Source organism: Scardinius erythrophthalmus (assembly GCF_964197995.2).
Source record: "Scardinius erythrophthalmus genome assembly, chromosome: 15".
NCBI lineage: Eukaryota > Metazoa > Chordata > Actinopteri > Cypriniformes > Leuciscidae > Scardinius > Scardinius erythrophthalmus.
The window spans coordinates 11,728,004-11,749,364 of record NC_138235.1 but is presented as its reverse complement, the minus strand read 5'-3'; the positions used below and the strand labels follow the sequence as shown (position 1 = coordinate 11,749,364).

Here is a 21,361-nt window from a genome sequence, read left to right as displayed (position 1 = left end):
CAGCGGAGACACACACTCCTCCTCTGAATGTGCCGTCACACACACGCTGGCAGAACTGCTTATTCAAGGTGCTCAATAAACGCAACACTAAACTGCTTTTAATGAACCAACCATACAAGGACATTCCCGTGCACTATAGTGTTATCAGTGACAATAACTAGGAAGTAGGCCTATACATAAAACAGAATGTGATTCTTGTGATAAGATTTGTGTTTTACTGTGAAACTGCTAAAAGAAGTTCTGTGTGCATTCAGAAAGTATTACGACCGCTTCATTTTCCTTTTTTACTATTGTGCAGAAATGCTTTTTTTTTTTCTTTTCTTTTTTTAATCACATCAGCCTACAGTCCATACCCCATAATGACAAAAAAAAAAAAAAAAAAAGATTTTTGATAACTTAGCATATTTACTAAAGGTCTATATAAGGTCACACCCGTCACCTGTCACACCGTACACGCCACGCTCAGTGTAGACAGTATCACAGTATAAAGATATCAAAATGTCTCCCACAGAAATTTTTATGCACATGGCACTTACCAAAAATGACCAAGATGTTTAATTTTTACAACATCATATAAAACATATTAGGCCTATTTAGCATATACATATATTTTTGGCTTCCATATAGAATACGAAATAATTGAAAAGTGAACTTCTAAAGCGAAGGATGAGTTATGAGGGAGATTAATACAATAATGCACTGAGTCTGGCAGAGATTTTCAGTAGCACCTCAATGCAGAACACGAGATCCGGGGGGCGGAGTTGGATCCAGATAAAGGGGTGGAGATTGGTAGGTTTAGGGGTGGGTTTAGGGATCAGGGGGTGGAGACGGGTAGGTTTAGGTATATGTAAGGTGGGAGGAGTTGGATTTTATCCGACTCCTCCCTGTGGATTTCATGTTCCGCAGTGAGGACCATCTCGAGATTTTCGGCACACATTAATAAACAAAACAGCAATCCCTTCTGTATCCTGTAGAGGTCACTACACTTATAGAAAGACAGGGTTTGTGATTCATCAAACACCAGTTACCTAAAAGTGTTACATCATCAGTATAATGTTATTTGTTTAAATATATGTTGTTTTCTGACAGATATGCCTGAATTACCTGAGTATACTATTACCTGAAAAACTTGAAGCACTGTTTATTCTTTTGTATGTGTTCCATTATGTGTATTTGTGCTATTGGTTGTCATTTGTTTATTTTTTTTTTTTTTTATCTTATTAATGACTTTTTTATTTATTAATGTTTGAAATGATATTAGTTAGGCTAGTCGTTTTTGCTGTGGTATCAATTATGGAATTATACATTTTCACTTGTATGTAAAATGTTGGTGTCATAGCAACCTTATTTATTAGAATACAAGGTAACATGCATGCAGGGTAAATGATAATAATAATTTAATTCATTTATTTATTACTTTTTTTGTGGTGGCACCACAGTGTACCACAGCAGGGCAAGTAAAAAGTTTATAGGCTTCGTTAACTTTATAATCTTCAACAGTCATTGAATTAGAAGTGGTCAAAAAAGTGGGTTGCTCAAACAAAAACACATGTTTGTCTTTGCATCTTTTTATTCTTTGCTTTGCTATAAAAAAAATCATTGGAAAATACCTTTCTTTCAAAATTAATGTTTGCAAAAACTCTGCCTCATGTTTCTCCTCAAACTCTCTTCTTTTCAGTTTTCCTCTCCGCCACCCTCTTTCTCTCCCTCTCTTTCTCTCTGTAATACTCCTCTTTGAGGTTCTCCCTCTCTCTGCGCCTCCACCCTTCTGCGGTCACATGGTAGAGATCCACATTATTGCCCGAGTACGCGTCTCTGTACGTGGCTCTGAACACTGCCTCGCGCGCGACACACGCGGCCTCCTGCGCGCTCATGCCCCAGTGCACGCCGCCGTCCAGGATCGAGTACGCGTACGGAGAGCCCGATCCCACAGAGAACAGCTCCCCCTGCAGGCGCAGCCCGTCACTGCACACATACACAACCCGAGGGCCACACATCCCCGAACGAGCTGTGACCACCTGTTGAGATTTGGATTTACAAACTGCAGCTGATTGGCTGCTTGAATCGATTTCTGTGATTGGGATATTTTTTGCATAATTCTCATCTTTTTCGCCACCCCCATCCCATCCGCACAGGGTGGCTGCGACGCACAGCTCGGTGCCTTTGAAAGGATGCAGCATGTGGGACAGCAGTTTTGCGGCGCCCCCTGTTGACAGCCTGCGGTGGTGTCGAAGCTGGTACAGCCTGAGCTCTCGAGACAAGATGCGCTTCCAGAGCGCGCAATCCGCCGAGGTCCCGGAGGTGGTGCCGACCAGGTGAGAGTGGATGGGGAGGACCTTCGGCGCATTGGGACAGGCCACCTGTCCCGAGCAGCTGGAGCGCGTGTCGGCTGCCGCGATAACACCTCCCTGAAACGCGAAGCCGAGAGTTGTGGTACCGTGAGAGAGAGTGAACGGTAGAGGAACGGAGGGAGAGATGGAGCAGGGTGTGGGTGATGGAAGAGAGATGCACGGCAATGAGGGGTGGATAAGGTCTATACTATTATTCAGAAGGTTTTTCGGCGCTGAACTGAGGCTAATTTGACCAAAGTTTATCGGGCTCTGTGTGAGGTATTCAGATATCGGCATGTAAAATTCCAAAGGACTCAAAGCGCCCCTCCCAGGCAGCCGTGTAGAGAAAGCGTGTCCGTGCTGAACACCCCCTCCGAACAGATGAGTGGACTCCTCCGGCATAAAGGACTGTGAGAGTGGAGCGCTCCATTCAGGGAACAGAGGGGGGTTCTGCAAGCCGCACACATCTTGCAAAGCCATAAACTATTGTGTAGGTAAACAATAAATTGTAACTCTGTCAATTATTACACTGTATGACATAAACTGCAAAAACATGTCATATATGGGCTGTGAAGTATTTCAGGCACTTTAACTGGATTTTTTTGTTTGTTATTCCGTCAATATTGTCTCCTCATTTGTATTAGGCTATATCGTTCCCACAGGTGGTTCATTTTAGTCTGTTTGTTGGTAAAGAAGTCCTGGTTTACCTCAGCATTGGATTCCCCTCAACATTTATGGTGTTTATATCTTCTTTTGGTGATGATAGGCTGTTGAATCATGCCCGGCCACTTCCCTAGACCGCTGCTCGACTCAATTCATATCCAGAATTTTCTCATAAGGAAAAGCAAAAGCAATGAGTGCCAGGTCCAGCATCAATTATCCAACTCTCAGTCCATTTAATGTCTGCGTTCAAAGTTCAGTCTTAAACAACTGGTGCCTCAGTACATCTGTAAAAGTTCAGAGGATCCTTATATAAGCGCCGTTCCGTGATTGACTCAACCAGAAACGCATGAAAATGCCAAAGTAAGCCTTTCAACCCAAGCTTGACGATACACACCATGAAATTTCATTTTCAAAGCATGTTAGTTTTGTGCTGCTGTGCTGTGTACTTTGGAAACAGGACATTTGTGGATTATAAATGTTCTTTATTTAATTTAGTTTAATTCTCACTTTGATTATTAGCATGCATATAGCATGATCATATTCTGCATCCCTTAATCCACCCAATACCTAAACTTAACAACTAGCCTACCTGACTAACTATAATAAGCAGTAATTAGGAGTTTATTGAGACAAAATTATAGTTAATAGTTAGTTCAAGGGTTAGTTTACCCAAAAATGATCCCATATTTTACTCACGCTCAAGCCATCCTACAAGACTTTCTTCTTTCAGCCAAACACAATCAGAGTTATATTTAAGAAATATCCTTGCTCTTCCACACTTTATAATTGGAGTGAAGTTTAACTGAGTTTTAGAAACCCCAAAAAGCGCATTCATCCTTCAGAAAAAGTAATCCATACGACTCCATGGGGTTAATAAAGGCCTTTTGAAGCGAAGTGATGCGTTTTTGTGAGAAAAATATCAATAGTTATAACTTTATAGGCTATAAAGGAGGCGTCTACTTTCACTTAAGCTTACGCATCCTACGTCATGCGTCGGGTCAGAGGTCACTCTTGCGCCAGAACCAGACTGGCGTACGGCTGTTACCGGAAGCCAGTGATTATAGTTTATAAACAGGGTTTGACATTAACACCCGCATTTAAATAAAAAATTAACTGTGGCTGGCAACGCAGTCAAATCACTAGCCAATCTGACGGGTTACTCATTGTTTACTCACTTTGCTGGGGAAGTTAAGCCAAATCTGCACAGATTTAGTGCAAATACTCAACTTGTGAGTCATCATATTATATTAAATACAGTATTGAGCAGAATCTGCGCATATCTGGCTTACTTGAACACGCACGTCACTAAGCAACAAATAACAGCGCGCTTGTTCATTTGCATTCAAGCTAAAGTGAAGATTAAAAAGCATTTGGTTAACAGATAAGACATTGTTATTTTCCAACATCCTACATTTTTTTAAAGCTCTTTGTACTGTATTGATCTGTCCACCTAAAACACTTTTTTGGTAAAAAGGATGAGAACAAAAGAGAATTTTGACATGATTTTGTTTGAATAAGAAATGAATGTATGAAAATAATATATATACATATATATATATATATATATATATATATTACGGAAATGTTTCTCACAAAAACGCATGGCTTCACTTCAGAAGGCCTTTATTAACCCCTGGAGCATATGGATCACTTTTTTTTTTTCATCTCAGCTCTATTCAGTTCCATTATAAAGCTTGGAAGAGCCAAGATTTGTTTTAATATAACTCTGATTGTGTTTGTCTGAAAGTAGAAAGTCATAGGGGAGCGCGGAGCACAACGTAACACGGGGCTAGTTGTAACACACTTATTTTAAATACTTCCACACATGCTTGGATGATGAAACGTTACTAGTTGCCATATCAACACTACGTATATAGAGAAAAAATTGCGCCAAAATTATTTTAATTTTTTTGTGGAAGATATCCATAGACTTTTATTAAACCATAGCAAAAGTAAATTTCTTACTTAAGTTCATTTTTCATCTCTATTTTTTGTGTTTATTTAAAATTAGACAAATCTGATATTATTTTAATCTCCAAGATGTTATTTAACAGTTGAGATAGTTATTTAATGCTTCGCTAACTAGCAGAAGACACTAGCAGTGTTTAAATCCCAGTTGTGCAGGCGAGGGCATGTTGTCACACTGCGTTACAATGTGCCCCTATTAGAAATACGCTATTATATTCTATACTTTTATTAATTTTATTGAGAAAACGTGAGAAAAAGGTGAATAAAGACTGAGAGTCAATGTTCAGAAATTACTAATTATTTATTTGTTTTGAACTATGTTGTATAGCTGTGTTTTCATGTGTTCGTAGTCAAAACTCAAAAATGAGCTTATATTTAATAAGTTTTAATATATTTAATAATTATTTTAATAAAATAATATTGCCATTATTTTATAAGAAAAAGTTTTTTAAAATTGTATTTTATTTAGAAAATATTTTAGTTTGTCTTGTATATTTTTTTTTATTAGATCAGATAACATTTTAAGCTGTCATATGTCATGTTACAATGTACCCCACCTATGGGGCATGTTGTCACATTTCACTTCCATTCTTTCTGGGTATATCCAGAAAAAGGTATATACTGTATTAATGAAACAAAAACACATAATTGTACTAGACATGTGGGAAATTAATGTGGGAAAAAATAAATACTCTGAACCATAAGTAGATTTACACAAACTGAGTAAGTCAAAAAGCGTTACTTTGTGCCCCGCTCTCCCCTACTTGAGGGTGAGTCCATTATGGCATAATTTTAATTTTTGGGTGAACTAACCCTTTAATAGTGAGAACTGTACCATAATCTAAAGTGTGACCTTTATGTTCACTTTATTTACAGAGATCTTTATAGAAAATGAAAAGAAAATAGTAGCCTATAGCATTTAGTTTGACCTCCTGGGATATGGACGAACAACACTTTAATGGCGATAAGGTTTACCTTTTACTTGTGAAAGTAAAATCAATGACTTGGCGTTCTGAACTGTCAGTAGCGTTCCGTCGCGTCGCGTCGCTGGCAGTGCAGATGAGGCGCGTCCACGCATTATGAGAGTGTGTGTGGCCGGGCGTATACAGTGACACACAACAAACTGTCATGCTCACACACGGAAGAGCGCGATACGCAGTGAAACATGTCGTGACCGTAAACAGCTAAAGTTTTCGAGTCACACTCACCTGTGAATGTCGCGTTTGATCGCTTCGACACCCCGCGCGTCGCGTTCATTAGACAGTGAAGATGAGAGTTGTGTTGAGTTTCATCTGCACAGCTCTTCTGCTCTCAACGGTAAGACTTTCAACTTTATTTTCACTTCTATGCAACTTTCATAGTTGCTCGAGTTTCATTTTCGTCTTTAAACATCTTTCCCTTTAAAATCACGAATTTACTTTTCTGTTTTTGCCTGTATGTATCTAAAGAAATAAGTGATTTATTTGGATTTGCATGTTAAGCTACATAAAGTACCATGTTCTTACCATATTTTGACGTGGTGGCACCATAACAATTTGTAGACTACCATGCTAGTTTTATTATTCTCTGAAGTTACTTGGAGTGTAAATACTATTGTACATGAAATGAGATGTTACTCATCTTGTAATCCAGAACAAAGACAAACAAATATATATTTTGTTTAAAGATAATGACACCTGTTACTTACTATGATTTTTTCCCTCCCATTCATCAGTACTGTGGGGAAATCTCTATAATGCTACAAAATATAAAAAAAAAAAAAAAAAAAAAATGGATAGGATAGGATGATTTTCCTAAGTAAACAATGCTTGTTTATTGGCATAGATGGCATCGTCCAATGAACCTTTCCATTCCACAAAAGGTTCTTTATAGTGGAAAAAATGCTTTAGATTATTATAATGTTCCTCATTCCATAAGAAAAAACATGAGCTGGTCAAGTTCTGTTGACTGAAATGTTCTCTGGGGAACCATATATGGTTCTTCTGTGGCATTGCTGAAAAAAATCCCCTTTGGAACCTTTATTTTTAAGAGTGGATTGTTTGCTTAATTACATAAATACATATAAAATATCACAATGCCAAAAGAAAGAAAGAAAGGATCCTAAAATAAGCATTTTCTTTATGTAAATTTATTCATTTGTTTGTTTGGGAGTGAAATATGATCCTGACATTTCTGCCGAATACCAAGCCAATATGTGATCTGGATTGCTATTCCATACAAAACACAGCAAAAAAATATGTTTGATAAGCATCTAATTTTTCATACTGGAGACGTGAAGTGTGGGTCAATCTGTCTCTCTGAAGGTTTGGTGTGGGTCTCCCGACACTGAAAGGACTCGTCGTGGAGACTTTGTGCAGTTTGGACAAGTTCCTGACACAGTGATGGACAAATGCAGTGTACAGGTCCAGTATAACTGCTCTGCTGCCTGCCGAATCGCTGTCGAAATTGTTATTTCCACCCCAACAAGGACAGAAGTGATCGTTTACAGAAGGTCCTGGACTAACCATAAGAGGTTTGGAAAGCCCCGGTCCAGAAAGGTTCCCCTGGTGTTTCCTCCAGCTGTGCTGTACCGGAGAGACGTTTCTGTCAGTGATGTGGTGCTGAGGGCCTGGATGCTTCATCTGGACCAAGAGGAACTGGGTGGAAACCATGCTGAAGCATATGACCGGTCCCTTGTGAGAACATCTACATTTGTGAGGACACCACCAACATCTCAACGTCCAGCATATCCACAGACAGGACCGGTGTCATGGGGTGCGTGGCTGATGTGGCAGCTGACCAAAGATACTGTGAGAAAATGTCCACATGAGTCAGGTGGGGACCAATCAGACTCACGAAAAAATGTAAAAGAAAAGTTAATAAATAATGTAATGATTTACCCTTACCCTCATGTTATTCCAAACCCATTTTCCTCATGGAACACAAAAAGTCATTATGATAACACTTGAGAATAATGTTCTGTCATTAATGAATAACTACACAGGAAAAAATTAGTAACGCACTAACATTCTGTTATGAAACTCTGATTAACGAGTTAGTAGGTAATCATGCTCAGTTGAATGTGGTAGTTCACTAGTAGCTAATCAGTAACTACTATTTTTTCATACTTCCCAGATGACTAAGAACTACTATATTCAGGTTCATACGTAATGCGACTAGTGCAAAATGTATAATTAATTCTGAAGTGAAGATCATAGGAACCCACTAGTAATGACTCAAGTATTATCAAATCATTATTTGGATCAGTATTCTAAAGTGAAAAGCATGATAACTATCTAGTAATGACTGAATTCATTGTACACTTTTGAGATTTGTGACCCTGGACGACAAAACCAGTCACATGGGTACATTTTATGAAATTGAGATTTATACATAATCTCAAAAAGCCGAATAAATAAGCTTTGCATTGACTTATGGTTTGTTATGATAGGACAATATTTGGCCGAGATACAGCTATTTGAAAATCTGGAATCTGAGGGTGTAAAAAAAATCTAAACATTGAGAAAATCGCCTTTAAAGTTGTCCATTTATGTTCGCGATTGTGCTGCATTCACTCACAAAAATAAGTGTTTTATATATGTACGGTAGGAAATTTAATAAATATCTTCATCGAACATAATCTTTACTTAATATCCTAATGATTTTTGGCATAAAAGAAAAATCTATAATTTTGACCCATTTAATGTGTTGTTGGCTATTGCCACAAATATACCCGTGACTGGTTTTGTGATCTAGGGTCACATTTCTGTAAAGGTTTGGATAGTAATTCCTTCTGATAGATTTGGTAACAATGGAATTTTGGTAATTCCTTTAGAATGAAGTTGTAACACTTGAGTCATTCCAAAAAAAACCTTACAAAACATCAAAAGCTTACAGTGACATCAGTTAATATCAGGGAGTTATCATGCGTTTCACTCTAGAATACTCTTCCAATTAACTAGTAATTAGTAATGAAGGATCTGGTAATACTTGAGTCCTTACTAGTGGGATACCATGATCTTCACTTTAGAATTAATTATACATTGTGCATTACTCTCATTAATTATGAACCTGTATAAAGTAGTTCTTATAGTCCTCAGTGAGGTAGTTATTGATTAGCTAATAGTGAACTACCTCATTTGACTGAGCAAAATTACTTACTAATCCGTTAATCAGAGTTTCTTAATAGTAGTTACTAGAGAGTTAATAGTGTGTTACTCATTTGTTCCTGTGTAGTTATTCATTAATGATGGAACAGCATTCTAAAGTGTTACCAAATTGTATTAACGATCATATACAATTCCAAAATATCACACTAGATTTGTTATCAATGACACCAAATCATCATTGGTTCTTGTGTATGTTGCATTCGAACACACTATGCCAGTTTGAATAAATAAGATGGAGATCTAGATTTCAAATCAACAAATGAAATTTGGCCTGTTCCCCACACAAGTCTGAACATGGACTTTTTTATAGAGTTTGAAAGACCACTTTGTCACTCTGAACTGTCATTATGTCACTTGTGTTCCAGTGAAAAAAGAAAAAGAAAAAGATTGACATGATGGTGAGAAAAATAATGAGAGAACTAGTTTAGGTTAGGTTTCTGTACCGTCATGATTTACTAGGCACATATAGATAGCAGATTATACTTCTAAGTTCTGTTGCATCACTTATTAATTCATTCATGCCTTTCCAGAGACTGTGGATATACTTTCTTTTCCATTTGCGAGTACCGGTGAGAGGTTTGGGGTGATACACACGTTCTCCCCCTTCAAAAACAGAGATCTAGAAAGGAGACGCACCCTCGCTGTCAAACAGCCAAGGTCAGACTTGCTTTTATGAGGCTTCATTCATATTTCTCACTGCTTCTTGATAACAAAAACAAAGACATGCATTAAGTACATATAAAGCCCATAAACATGGTGAACTGGGTGGTTAATAGGGTGTTTCTAGTGCAGGGTTTCTCAACTCTGGCCCTTGAGGTCCACTGTCCTGCAGAGTTTAGTTGAGGACTAGGTGGCTTTAGTCGCTGTGGTATTTTGGTCGTTAGATACAGCTGTGGTCCCTCCTCAAATGTTACCGTGAGTTTTTCATCTGTTCAATCATCCAATCAGAAAAAAAAAAAGTTTTTAAAATAGTGCCTAGCAACAGCCTAGCAACCACCCTTAAAGCTTTATCAAAGCCCTTGCGTTTACTCAGAACATCTTAGCAACACCCTAGAAATGCCTTTGGGTACACTGTCTATAGCAACACCATAGCCACTAGCAAACACCATAGCAATGGTATTGAGACTACCCAGAACAGCCTAGTAACACCCTGGTCAACACTTAGAGTACCTTAGCAACACACTAGAAATATCTTTGCATAAACTGTCTATAGCAACACTATAGCAACTACTCATTGCACCTTAGCAAACACCCTAATAGTGGCCTAGAGACCACCCAGAACAGCCTAACAACACCCTAGTCACCACTTAGAATACCTTAGCAACACCCTAGAAATGTCTTTGCATACACTGTTTATAGCAACATTGTAGCCACTACTCAAAACACCTTAGCAAACACCCTAGCACTGGCCTAGAGACCACCCAGAACAGCCTAGCAACACCCTAGTCACCACTTAGATACCTTAGCAACACCCTAGAATTGTCTTTGCATACACTGTCTATAGCAACACCATAGCCACTACTCATAACACCTTAGCAAACACCCTAGCAATGGCCTAGAGACCACCCAGAACAGCCTAGCAACACCCTAGTCACCACTTAGATACCTTAGCAACACCCTAGAAATGTCTTTGCATACACTGTCTATAGCAACACCATAGCCACTACTCATAACACCTTAGCAAACACCCTAGCAATGGCCTAGAGACCACCCAGAACAGCCTAGCAACACCCTAGTCACCACTTAGATACCTTAGCAACACCCTAGAAATATCTTTGCATAAACTGTCTATAGCAACACTATAGCAACTACTCATTGCACCTTAGCAAACACCCTAATAGTGGCCTAGAGACCACCCAGAACAGCCTAACAACACCCTAGTCACCACTTAGAATACCTTAGCAACACCCTAGAAATGTCTTTGCATACACTGTTTATAGCAACATTGTAGCCACTACTCAAAACACCTTAGCAAACACCCTAGCACTGGCCTAGAGACCACCCAGAACAGCCTAGCAACACCCTAGTCACCACTTAGATACCTTAGCAACACCCTAGAATTGTCTTTGCATACACTGTCTATAGCAACACCATAGCCACTACTCATAACACCTTAGCAAACACCCTAGCAATGGCCTAGAGACCACCCAGAACAGCCTAGCAACACCCTAGTCACCACTTAGATACCTTAGCAACACCCTAGAAATGTCTTTGCATACACTGTCTATAGCAACACCATAGCCACTACTCATAACACCTTAGCAAACACCCTAGCAATGGCCTAGAGACCACCCAGAACAGCCTAGCAACACCCTAGTCACCACTTAGATACCTTAGCAACACCCTAGAAATATCTTTGCATAAACTGTCTATAGCAACACTATAGCAACTACTCATTGCACCTTAGCAAACACCCTAATAGTGGCCTAGAGACCACCCAGAACAGCCTAACAACACCCTAGTCACCACTTAGAATACCTTAGCAACACCCTAGAAATGTCTTTGCATACACTGTTTATAGCAACATTGTAGCCACTACTCAAAACACCTTAGCAAACACCCTAGCACTGGCCTAGAGACCACCCAGAACAGCCTAGCAACACCCTAGTCACCACTTAGATACCTTAGCAACACCCTAGAATTGTCTTTGCATACACTGTCTATAGCAACACCATAGCCACTACTCATAACACCTTAGCAAACACCCTAGCAATGGCCTAGAGACCACCCAGAACAGCCTAGCAACACCCTAGTCACCACTTAGATACCTTAGCAACACCCTAGAAATGTCTTTGCATACACTGTCTATAGCAACACCATAGCCACTACTCATAACACCTTAGCAAACACCCTAGCAATGGCCTAGAGACCACCCAGAACAGCCTAGCAACACCCTAGTCACCACTCAGAACACTTTAGCAACACCCTAGCAATTTCAAACGACTTGGAGGACCTAAGTAACAACCTGGCATCACCCAGAATATTCTACCAACAACCCAGCAACGCCCTGGAAAGCACTAAGAACACCGTAGCAACCACTTAGCAACACCCCAGTTATCACTCAGAACACATTAGCAACACCCCAACAATGTTCTAAAAACCACCCAGAGCACCTTAACAACAACCTGGCAACACCCTATCAACCACAATGCCTAGCAACACCCTAGAAACCACTCTGAATACCTTGATATTGGATTTGCAATGATAGGCCAGTTTTGTTTCCTCAGAAAACCTAACATTAATTGTGCTCAATATGTAAGCACTTCAGGTGTGCTTGCTCAACTGTTGATATGCTTATGATAATCTTGTAATGCTTGAAATGTTTTGGAATTTGTATTGGGTGTTGGTACTGTACTTTTGAAACTCGCATCATGTCCTCTCTGCAGTGCTGCCCTGTCATTGTGGCTCTACTTGCTGAGCTGGTGCGGCCAGTCGGTGTGTGGGATAGTCAAACATGTCAATGAACTCAGGAAGTATGGAAGCCCGCTCATTATGCTGTCTGATGCAGGTAAGCCTGCCAGTGCGCATTCCATCGTAAACTCAAGCAAATTTACAGGAATTTACTTATTAAAAAACTAAAACTAAAAACTAAATAAACCCTCATAAGACCTTCATCAAGTCATACAATAACTGTGCATGAGAAAAAGACTGAAATTTAAGCTGTTATTTATTGAACTATATATCATATTTACATGTACACGTTAAATGTGATGTGCCAGTATGTCTTGATCCTCAGGCAATATAGTGCTGCAGATGCAAATGGTGGACGGAGAGGAGCAGGCGTTTACAGCACACACAGCGTTACCTCTTCACACCTGGATCCGTCTGGACTTCTTCTTTCAGGTGTCAAAGGTACATCAACCATATTCACATGCAGTCATATTCCACTGTACTTCTGATGAACCGTCATTCATGTGTAAATGTATTAGAAAGTGAACTCTTGGATGTTTTTTCATATGTCAGGCAAAACTCACAGTCACCAAGGTCTTACCTGCAGGACAGACGTCAGAGAGTATTCATTTTTTTGAGTAAGTCATAAAGTCTCGTCTGCACTGTAAAATATATATAATGTTTATTATTAGAACAGTAAGCAATTTTTGAAAGATTTTTTTTCTCAATAATAATACATATATAAAATAATAGTAATGTAGCCAAGAAGAAATTGCATGAAATATTAATATTATTATTAATAATATATGAATAATTTAATTTATTAATATTAATAAAATTTATTTCCATACAATATTAAATAATTAATATAATACTAATTCATAATTATGAAACATTTTCTTTAGATTTAAGTATACATCCAACTAAATGTATTATTTTATGTATTTTTTAATACTGTTTTTTTATTCATATATAGTTTTTTACAGCCATTTTTATAGTGTAGTTCATCATGTCTGGTAAAACACAGTAATAATTATTATTATTATTATTTTTATTTTCAGTTTTCGTCAGCCAATTCAATTTAATGACACATCAGGATATTTTGTGATTGGTGGATGCAACTACATGAAGGGGTTTCATGGCTATTTTGGACCAATCAGATACTATCGTTTAAGCTCAGAAAAGGTGAGTCCAACTCTCTTATCAACAGATAAATGCGTATAACAAAACCAATTTATTATGTCAATATTAATCACATGATCCAGAATGCATTCAGACATTCTTATGCTGTAATATCTTGTATTTCTATTCAAGGTGAAAAACCCCCTCTCCCCTGTTCGGACGCTAAAAGAGCTGGACAGATTCCACAGACGCTGTGAGGAAATGCAACAGGTTACTGAGCAATATCTGGAGGCACTGAGACAGAACCGAGACGTCTCTACAGGTCAGTTCAAAAGGATGAGACCAGAATAGATCAAATAGACTTTGAATTAGATGAAAAATGTTTGAGATCATACTGAAATCTCTGACATTTAATCACAGACTTTGCTATCTTGGCAAATCTGAGCACAGTTTGAGACATTAGCTATGTTTCCATCCACATATTTTTATGCGCATTTAACACATAAAATATTGCTGGATGGAAATGCCAAGATGTGTATGAAGTCTTAAAATGCATATAAAAACAGAAATGTGCATGAACTATGATGGAAACACATTTACTGAATAAATACCTAGATGAAAAAAATCATGTGACTCAACAGATCATATGATTGGATAACCGGACTTAGTTTCATTGCACACCATCTCAAATTTCGTTTTAGTCATTCTTAAATGCATGAGCCAAAGTTTGTCATCAAAATGATTTGGTATAATTACCTATCAGAATTAATTACCTCAAACGATTGCATTCCCAAACATCCCAAGCGCAAGAAAACATGTCAGCGTCTGTTATTGTGTTTCGTCTACATATTTTATGCAGGAAAAAAGAGCTACGGGGCGTTCCCAGTTTCAGCCACTTCCATTTGTATTACTGATAATTTGCACCATTTTCCCCAGGAAGTTACAATTGTTCTTTTGAACACACAAGATGGAAACAATGGTTTATTCACACATTTATTTTTTATGCAAGATTCCAATTTTTTATATTATTTCAGGGCTCCAGACTGCGACCAAATGGTCGCATTTTGCGACCAAAATTTGAGAGTGTGCGACTAAATTTTACATCCAGTCGCACATGTGCGACCAGTAAATTTCATCTCGTTCATAGTGGGCGACAACCGACGTCGCGTCTGCGATGCTTTGTTTACGATATCACGACAATTAATTTTTTAACGGTCCTCCATGAAGGGTTCCGAGTGAATGAGTGTGTGTGTGTGTGTGTGCGCGCGCGCGAGTGAATGAGTGTGTGTGTGTGTGTGTGTGCGCCCGCGCGCGAGTGAGTGAGTGAGTGAGCGAGCGAGCGAGCGAGCGAGAGAGAGTGAGAGTGTGTGCGTGCGTGTGTACATGTGCGAGTGAATATGTGTGTGAGACGGCTCGAGATGACTGGTCGTAAAGCAATGTGTAGTCTGACAATGTTTCTTGTCCAGGACATGACAAGATTTTTAGGAGTCGAGACTCGAAATCGTGTAATCTGATACATTGACTATAGTAACAGACAAAAAAATTGCGTATTCTGAACCAGACATAACTATAACTATGGTATACTGTGGTTATGAAAGTAGCCTATCTTTTTACAGCACTTCAAAACTATATCCTATTAAAATATTTTTTTTTTATGTGTCGACCAAAACATTTTTGTTCATCCTTTAAAGATTGTCTCTATTTATAAAACTGAAAGTTTCAAGAAGTAGGAAAACTCACACTTATTTTTTTTAAAAAGAAGACTAAATTACCATTGTAAACAGCTGCTGAGGGTGCTTATTGGCTATTTTCACTCCCTAATATCTATTTTGTCACTCATTTTGCTTTTGAAATAATATTAAGACATTATGAAGGATAATAATTAAATTTAACTTTATCTATACACCTCAAATTTAGCTCAGTGCTTTATCATCCCACAGTGCTACCAAATACTTTCTGTAGAACTTAGAGCCGCGGCCCTCAGATGTTAGTCTGGAGCCCTGTGATCTTAAAATAAAACTGCACCATAATTTCTGTACGCTTAATCGATTTATTATCAAAGCATTTGTCTGTAATAGTTATTTAGGGGGAAAATGTGAAGGTGTGCCCCTAAATTTTCTGCTTGCGCTCCTAAAATTTTAAGTCAGGGGCTACAGCGCTCCTAATAAAAGAAGTTAGTCTGGAGCCCTGTATTTAGATTTATTCTAAAAAACTTCCCCTCCCTCTTGCAGCGACTTCTTTTCTCTGTTGATGAGGGCGGGACTATAACCTGTCACTCACATAAGATCCACCAATAGCAAACCACAACCATCCAATCAATTCCCCACAGACAAAATCAAGCATTTGTTCTTGTTCCTGAAGCCGTTTCACTCGGATATACGTCACAATAGGAAAGAAAAGACTCGATTTCTGTTTCATGCTCACTTTAAAAGCACTGAACACAAGTGTGAATGAACAGTGGACAGCAGATGAGTAGTTTTCTTTTTGTGTGAACTGTTTTTTCTTTGTGCTTTTGGTTATCAGATGTTTGTGAGTCTTATTATGGAGACCTTGAGAGGAAGTTTGGTCGTAGGGAATGCACACAAACTTGGTCGTGGGACCAGCAAAGAAGATTCAACATCACCCTGAGGCTTCTAGAAGAACACCAGGACTTCATAACAGGTGTGTGGGGTTAACACTGTACGTTGTAATGTGAACTACCGATGGCTCTTGGTAGAGAGTCTCTTCATCTGTTCCTCAGGACTGGAGAGCAGTGGTGGACATTTGCAACATCTAAGCCGAGTGATTTTCCAGAATGTGGTAAAGACAATAAGTAAAGCCGAGGAATCTGACGGCGGCCTGGATCTCATTGAGCAGCTTCAGGTGTCTCTCTGCTGGGGTCACCAGCACTCCTCTCTCCTGCTCGCGACCCTTCACCTGGCTGGCCTGGGCGTCCCTGTGGACCTGGAGCAGGTGAGGATGAGAACAAAGACTATAGAATTACACAAGACGCGTCACTCGTATTGTTTTGAATGGGGAAAAATGGGGAAAAGTGCAATGCTCAATATGGTGGAATAAGTCCCGCCTTCTAAATAAGAGCCAATCGCTGATTGGTGAAGTCATCGCGTCACTGCAGCCATTAGAAGCTCCGGTTCCCATAGAAACAGTCAGACGCGCTTCAGGCTGATTCCTGATCAGCCTGTCGGGGTTTTATTCGATATAACAACCGCCTCGCTCTACATTATCCCTTACTTAGTTTACACACAGTTGCAAAGTTACCTATAGTTATGGCTATAGAATGTCTAAAGGGGACTGTCGAAAAATAATTTTACCTGTTTGCCTTCATAAAATTTCATCAAGATACAATAGCTTGCTTAACTAATGAATACCTGCTTTAAAACACCTTTCTCTTTAGATGAGATCACCTAGGCCAAGCAGGCTATCGGCTAATGGCAACCATTAACCAAATAGCTTTTTAGGTATTGTTTTAGGCTACTGTTGCAGTCAGTGTAGCATTCTTCTTCATTTTATGTTGACTAAAGTTGTAATTTGATAAAAAAAAAAGCTACAAAAGAAGAGTGACAAGAGAAACGCCAGATACGAATTTTGTTTGGTACAGCAATATTGTGTTAAAGTTTGATGGTGATCTCTTTCTCAGGGTCATGTTTATAGTTTGATAGGCGGGGTCTCTGATGACCGACTCGCTCTGATGCATTTGGGATACAAGCACATGGAGGGACTTGACGGTTTCCCCAAAGACCAGAACACAGCATATGGCTACTACGCTAACATTGGCAAACAGACCAGCACTGACCACGAGAAAGTACAAGACTCTTGGGTGAGGTACACATTTATATACAGAGATTGGTAATGTATACATATTCTCAATTGACTTATTGAGTCAATAGGTATAGAACATTAGTTATATTATATATTATTGTATCGACTCTAATTATTTGAATAATATATTTCAGAAGAATTATTTTAAACTAGCCCTCTCATTTTAAATTAATTAAATTATTGAATTATTAATTAATCAGATTAATTGCAAAAAATGCCAATATCTGCTGAGAAAAACCCAAAATGAAGATAATTAATTTGAATAAACATAAAAATAATAGAATAGGATATTTTTTCCAAAAAACATTAATTGCATAGATAAATGTATTTGTACAGATGATGACCTGCATATACCTCTTTCAATTCCAGAATTAAAATAAATTTTGATATTTTGAACTAGGGCTGTAATCAACCAAAGAAAATCTTGGTCGACTGAAGTCCTGAAATTTTCGACTAAAAATTTGCTAAAAATGACGTTAGGGAAAAAAACCCCGTTAAATTAATTAGCTGTGCACAGTACTTGGTAGCCTTGTTGTCCACCTAAATGAATTATAAATAAACATAAAAAACTAGTAGGCTATTTGCAGTATATTAAATCGTTTTTGCACTGAAATGAGTCTGACACACGAGTCTGTCGGCTCTGACAGTGTTGCATCACGTGCACCTGCGCAATATCAGATTTCCGAAAATAGTACTGTTGTCAACTAGTGATATCATGACAAGAACTTTTGAGGAATATGCAACATAATTTAGACAATTGTTTTTGTGATATGTATTATAATAACTGACAGACACTATACTTTCAGCCGCTCTGTGCAAGCTGGAGCAAACATAGGAGCTCAGCTTTGCGGCTGAGACATGAATAGACTATTAACTTAAAGCTTTTACTCTTAAACACAAAAGGCACGTCCACTTTAATAAAAAATGAATATTTGTTAAACAAACCAAATCAAGTAATAATATTCAGCAAACCTTCTAGTAGCCTACTTTCTCCAATCTGTCTCTCTTCTCCAGTGGGTTGGGCTAATCCAAAAGAAGTGAAAACAAGGGGGTGAACAAGCTCAGTAGGTCTCTTATAAATGTGTAATTTTTTAACACATCATTTTTTAATTACATGACAAGCTTAATCATTTCTGTCAAAATACGATAAAACCCCCAAGAAATATTTACTAGCTACTACTTTTGACAATTAAATAAAAATTAAAAAAAAACGTTTAAAAATGGATATATTTTCTCAAAACCGTATAAATATGACAATACAATACGGCAATACAAATATGGAATTTCTAACAGAAAGATATTTATAATTCCATCAATTCTGTTTATTAAACATGCTTGTCTAAATGAGACACGAAGTTAGATTTTATTTCGGTCATGAAAATTCCTGGTTAATTCCAATCATGCAGACTCTACAGACTCTACAGCAATTCAATTTGCAAAGGCTCATTTGCTAATAAAATGGTGCCTTAGTACCAGGTGCATCTCTTGTTTATCAGCGAGCACAATCAAATATTTAGAAAACTGACACTGCTGATGTTTGTTAAGCTGATTGTTAACGAAATATTGGAATTTTACGAACTTGAGTAAACACAAAGACACATTCAGACTCACTGTAAATAGTGTGTCATCAGGTTAACCGGTGGTTTGTACAGTGTTTTGAGGGCGTGGATTTGCATGTTAACAAACTGGTTTGACGTGAAATAAATATTTTCTGAATGGAATGGAAATGATATTGTCTGTTTTTCTATTTTGTGTTTCTTCACTGCAGCAAACTCCAACAGAACATGTTCATTTAAACAATGACGACGAGCTCCATACCCAAATGGGTGAACAGGGCGACATTGTGCAGTATTTGAAACACCAGGCCAGCAGAGGAGATGTAGAATCTCAGGTCTTCACTTTTTTCCCCTTGTCTGTTTCACATGATCTCTCGTTGCCTTTAGGTATATCTCAAGTGTAACCTGTAACTATTGACTTGAGTTCTAGTCATTCAGAACATCAGGATGTGCCGGAGATCTGAAGCCAGATTCACTAAACATTCTTAAGAATTAAATTATTCTTACCTGCCATTTTTCTGCTTATTTCCCAACTTAAGAAGATTTTGAATTCTTGGAAAGATTGTTTTTCAAAATCATTGTGAATAACTTTTTTCAGTTAGGATAACCTAACAACTTTTTTTTTTTAAATCACTAAAGATAAAGTCTGTTTATTCTTATAAAATATATTAAAGATAAATATTTGAGAACTTATTCTCTTATTCACGAATTACGAACGGCTTTGTCTTACGCATTTATGTTAAAGAGATTTTCTTAAGAAGATTTCAGGGTCTTATATTTGCATTTTTAAGAAACTTTATTTTTTAATTTATGTTCAGTTTTTAAGGAATGAATGAATAAATACACAAATGAATAGTTTTTATAAAATAAGAGTTTTTCATAGACTTTATGACTTTACGAGGGGCCTTTAGTTACTTGGTTTGAGATTCTCAGCTGCTGTAAAAGCGTTGTGGGCTGATGTTTCTTTGTAGAAATCTTTGGCCAGGATGCTTCTTTGGGGGAGTAATGGGGTGGAGAAAGACATTCGGACAGCGGCCATGTGGTACGCCAGGAGCGCCCTGCAGATGGTGGATCCCACGGCCATGTACGACTACGCCATTCTCATCCTGAAGGTAATCCACGGGCTACATGGAAATCTCTTGAGCCGTATCTTTTCAAGCATTTGCATTGTAAAAAGCACATACACGCTTGTTTTGTATAAATAGAAACTCCTGACACAAGATTAGGAAAATATATGTAAAATGGTGTGTATGTATCTGAAGATTCTTTCAAGTATTTGTGCTTGAACAGGGCACAGGAGTGAAGAAGAACCGAACGCTTGGCCTCGAGCTTCTGAAGAAAGCTGCTGACATGGTGAGTGCACATACAAAACCAGCACGCATGTGGTTGTGTGTGGAAGTGTTGGGATTTCTATAATGGGCCATGTGTGTTTTTTTCAGGGTTCTGTAGAAGCCCTGAATGGAATTGGATGGTACTACAGTACCATAGTAAAGAACAGAAGAAAAGCCATTCGATATTTTGAGTTGGCGGCTCAGAACGGCAGTCGTGATGGGCTCTTCAATTTAGGACTCTACCAGTTTAATGGTGCCAGTCCTGACAAACCAGACAGAAATGAGGTCAGAGGCTGCACATTTAACCTTCAATGGATAGTTTAAAGTGAAACCAAATAGTAATGTCCAAATTTTCTCACCCTCATGATGTTCCAAACCTCTTTTAAAGAATCTGTAAACTTCTCGAAAAATTACAAAAAAAGGTGCTGTCAAATTTGGAAAATGACAAAAAAAAAAAAATAGTTGGTGAAGTTTATTCAGTGTAAAAAATGGCAAAGAAGAAGTGGTCAATTTTTTATTTATTTATTTATTTTTTTTTTTTAAGAGTTGCTGTCAAGTCTGGAAAATGACAAGAAATAGTTGCTGTCAAGTTTACAAAATGACAAAAAAGAGAGTTTCTCTCAAGTATCAAAAATGACAAAAAAGAGTTGCTGTCAAGTTTACAAAATGACAAAAAAGAGAGTTTCTCTCAAGTATCAAAAATGACAAAAAAGAGTTGCTGTCAAGTTTACAAAATGACAAAAAAGTCCCTGTCAAGTTTACAAAATGACAAAAAAAGTCCCTGTCAAGTTTACAAAATGACAAAAGAGTTCCTGTCAAGTATCAAAAATGACAAAAAAGAGTTGCTGTCAAGTTTACAAAATGACAAAAAAAGAGTTCCTGTCAAGTTTGAAAAAATGACAAAAAAGAGTTCCTGTCAAGTTTACAAAATGACAAAAAAGAGCTGCTGTCCAGTTTACAAAATGACAAAAAAGAGCTGCTGTCCAGTTTACAAAATGACAAAAAAGAGTTGCTGTCAAGTTTACAAAATGACA

At 38.0% G+C, this 21,361-nt stretch overlaps 2 protein-coding genes across 2 annotated transcripts in view; one reads left to right on the top strand and one right to left on the bottom strand.

The window, feature by feature from the left end:
* Positions 1-1,658: 1,658 nt before the first annotated feature.
* psmb11b (proteasome 20S subunit beta 11b) lies at positions 1,659-2,810 on the bottom strand (the record flags this gene model as incomplete). The annotated part of the gene is made up of 1 exon (XM_081386497.1): positions 1,659-2,810. The coding sequence occupies one exon, from the start codon at positions 2,808-2,810 to the stop codon at positions 1,659-1,661; it is 1,152 nt and encodes a 383-aa protein (XP_081242623.1).
* A 3,261-nt stretch (positions 2,811-6,071) lies between these two features.
* LOC308702927 (protein sel-1 homolog 3) overlaps positions 6,072-21,361 on the top strand; it is a 32,412-nt gene continuing 17,122 nt past the window's right edge. Inside the window, exons 1-15 of the mRNA XM_081386112.1 lie at positions 6,072-6,278; positions 7,265-7,775; positions 9,640-9,766; positions 12,496-12,617; positions 12,846-12,961; positions 13,073-13,137; positions 13,561-13,684; positions 13,814-13,943; positions 16,145-16,282; positions 16,362-16,573; positions 17,259-17,438; positions 19,209-19,331; positions 19,968-20,108; positions 20,287-20,349; positions 20,436-20,612. Coding sequence (XP_081242238.1) covers positions 6,231-6,278; positions 7,265-7,775; positions 9,640-9,766; positions 12,496-12,617; positions 12,846-12,961; positions 13,073-13,137; positions 13,561-13,684; positions 13,814-13,943; positions 16,145-16,282; positions 16,362-16,573; positions 17,259-17,438; positions 19,209-19,331; positions 19,968-20,108; positions 20,287-20,349; positions 20,436-20,612 — 2,277 coding nt within the window. The 5' untranslated portion in view covers positions 6,072-6,230. The remainder of the gene's footprint in view (positions 6,279-7,264; positions 7,776-9,639; positions 9,767-12,495; positions 12,618-12,845; positions 12,962-13,072; positions 13,138-13,560; positions 13,685-13,813; positions 13,944-16,144; positions 16,283-16,361; positions 16,574-17,258; positions 17,439-19,208; positions 19,332-19,967; positions 20,109-20,286; positions 20,350-20,435; positions 20,613-21,361) is intronic.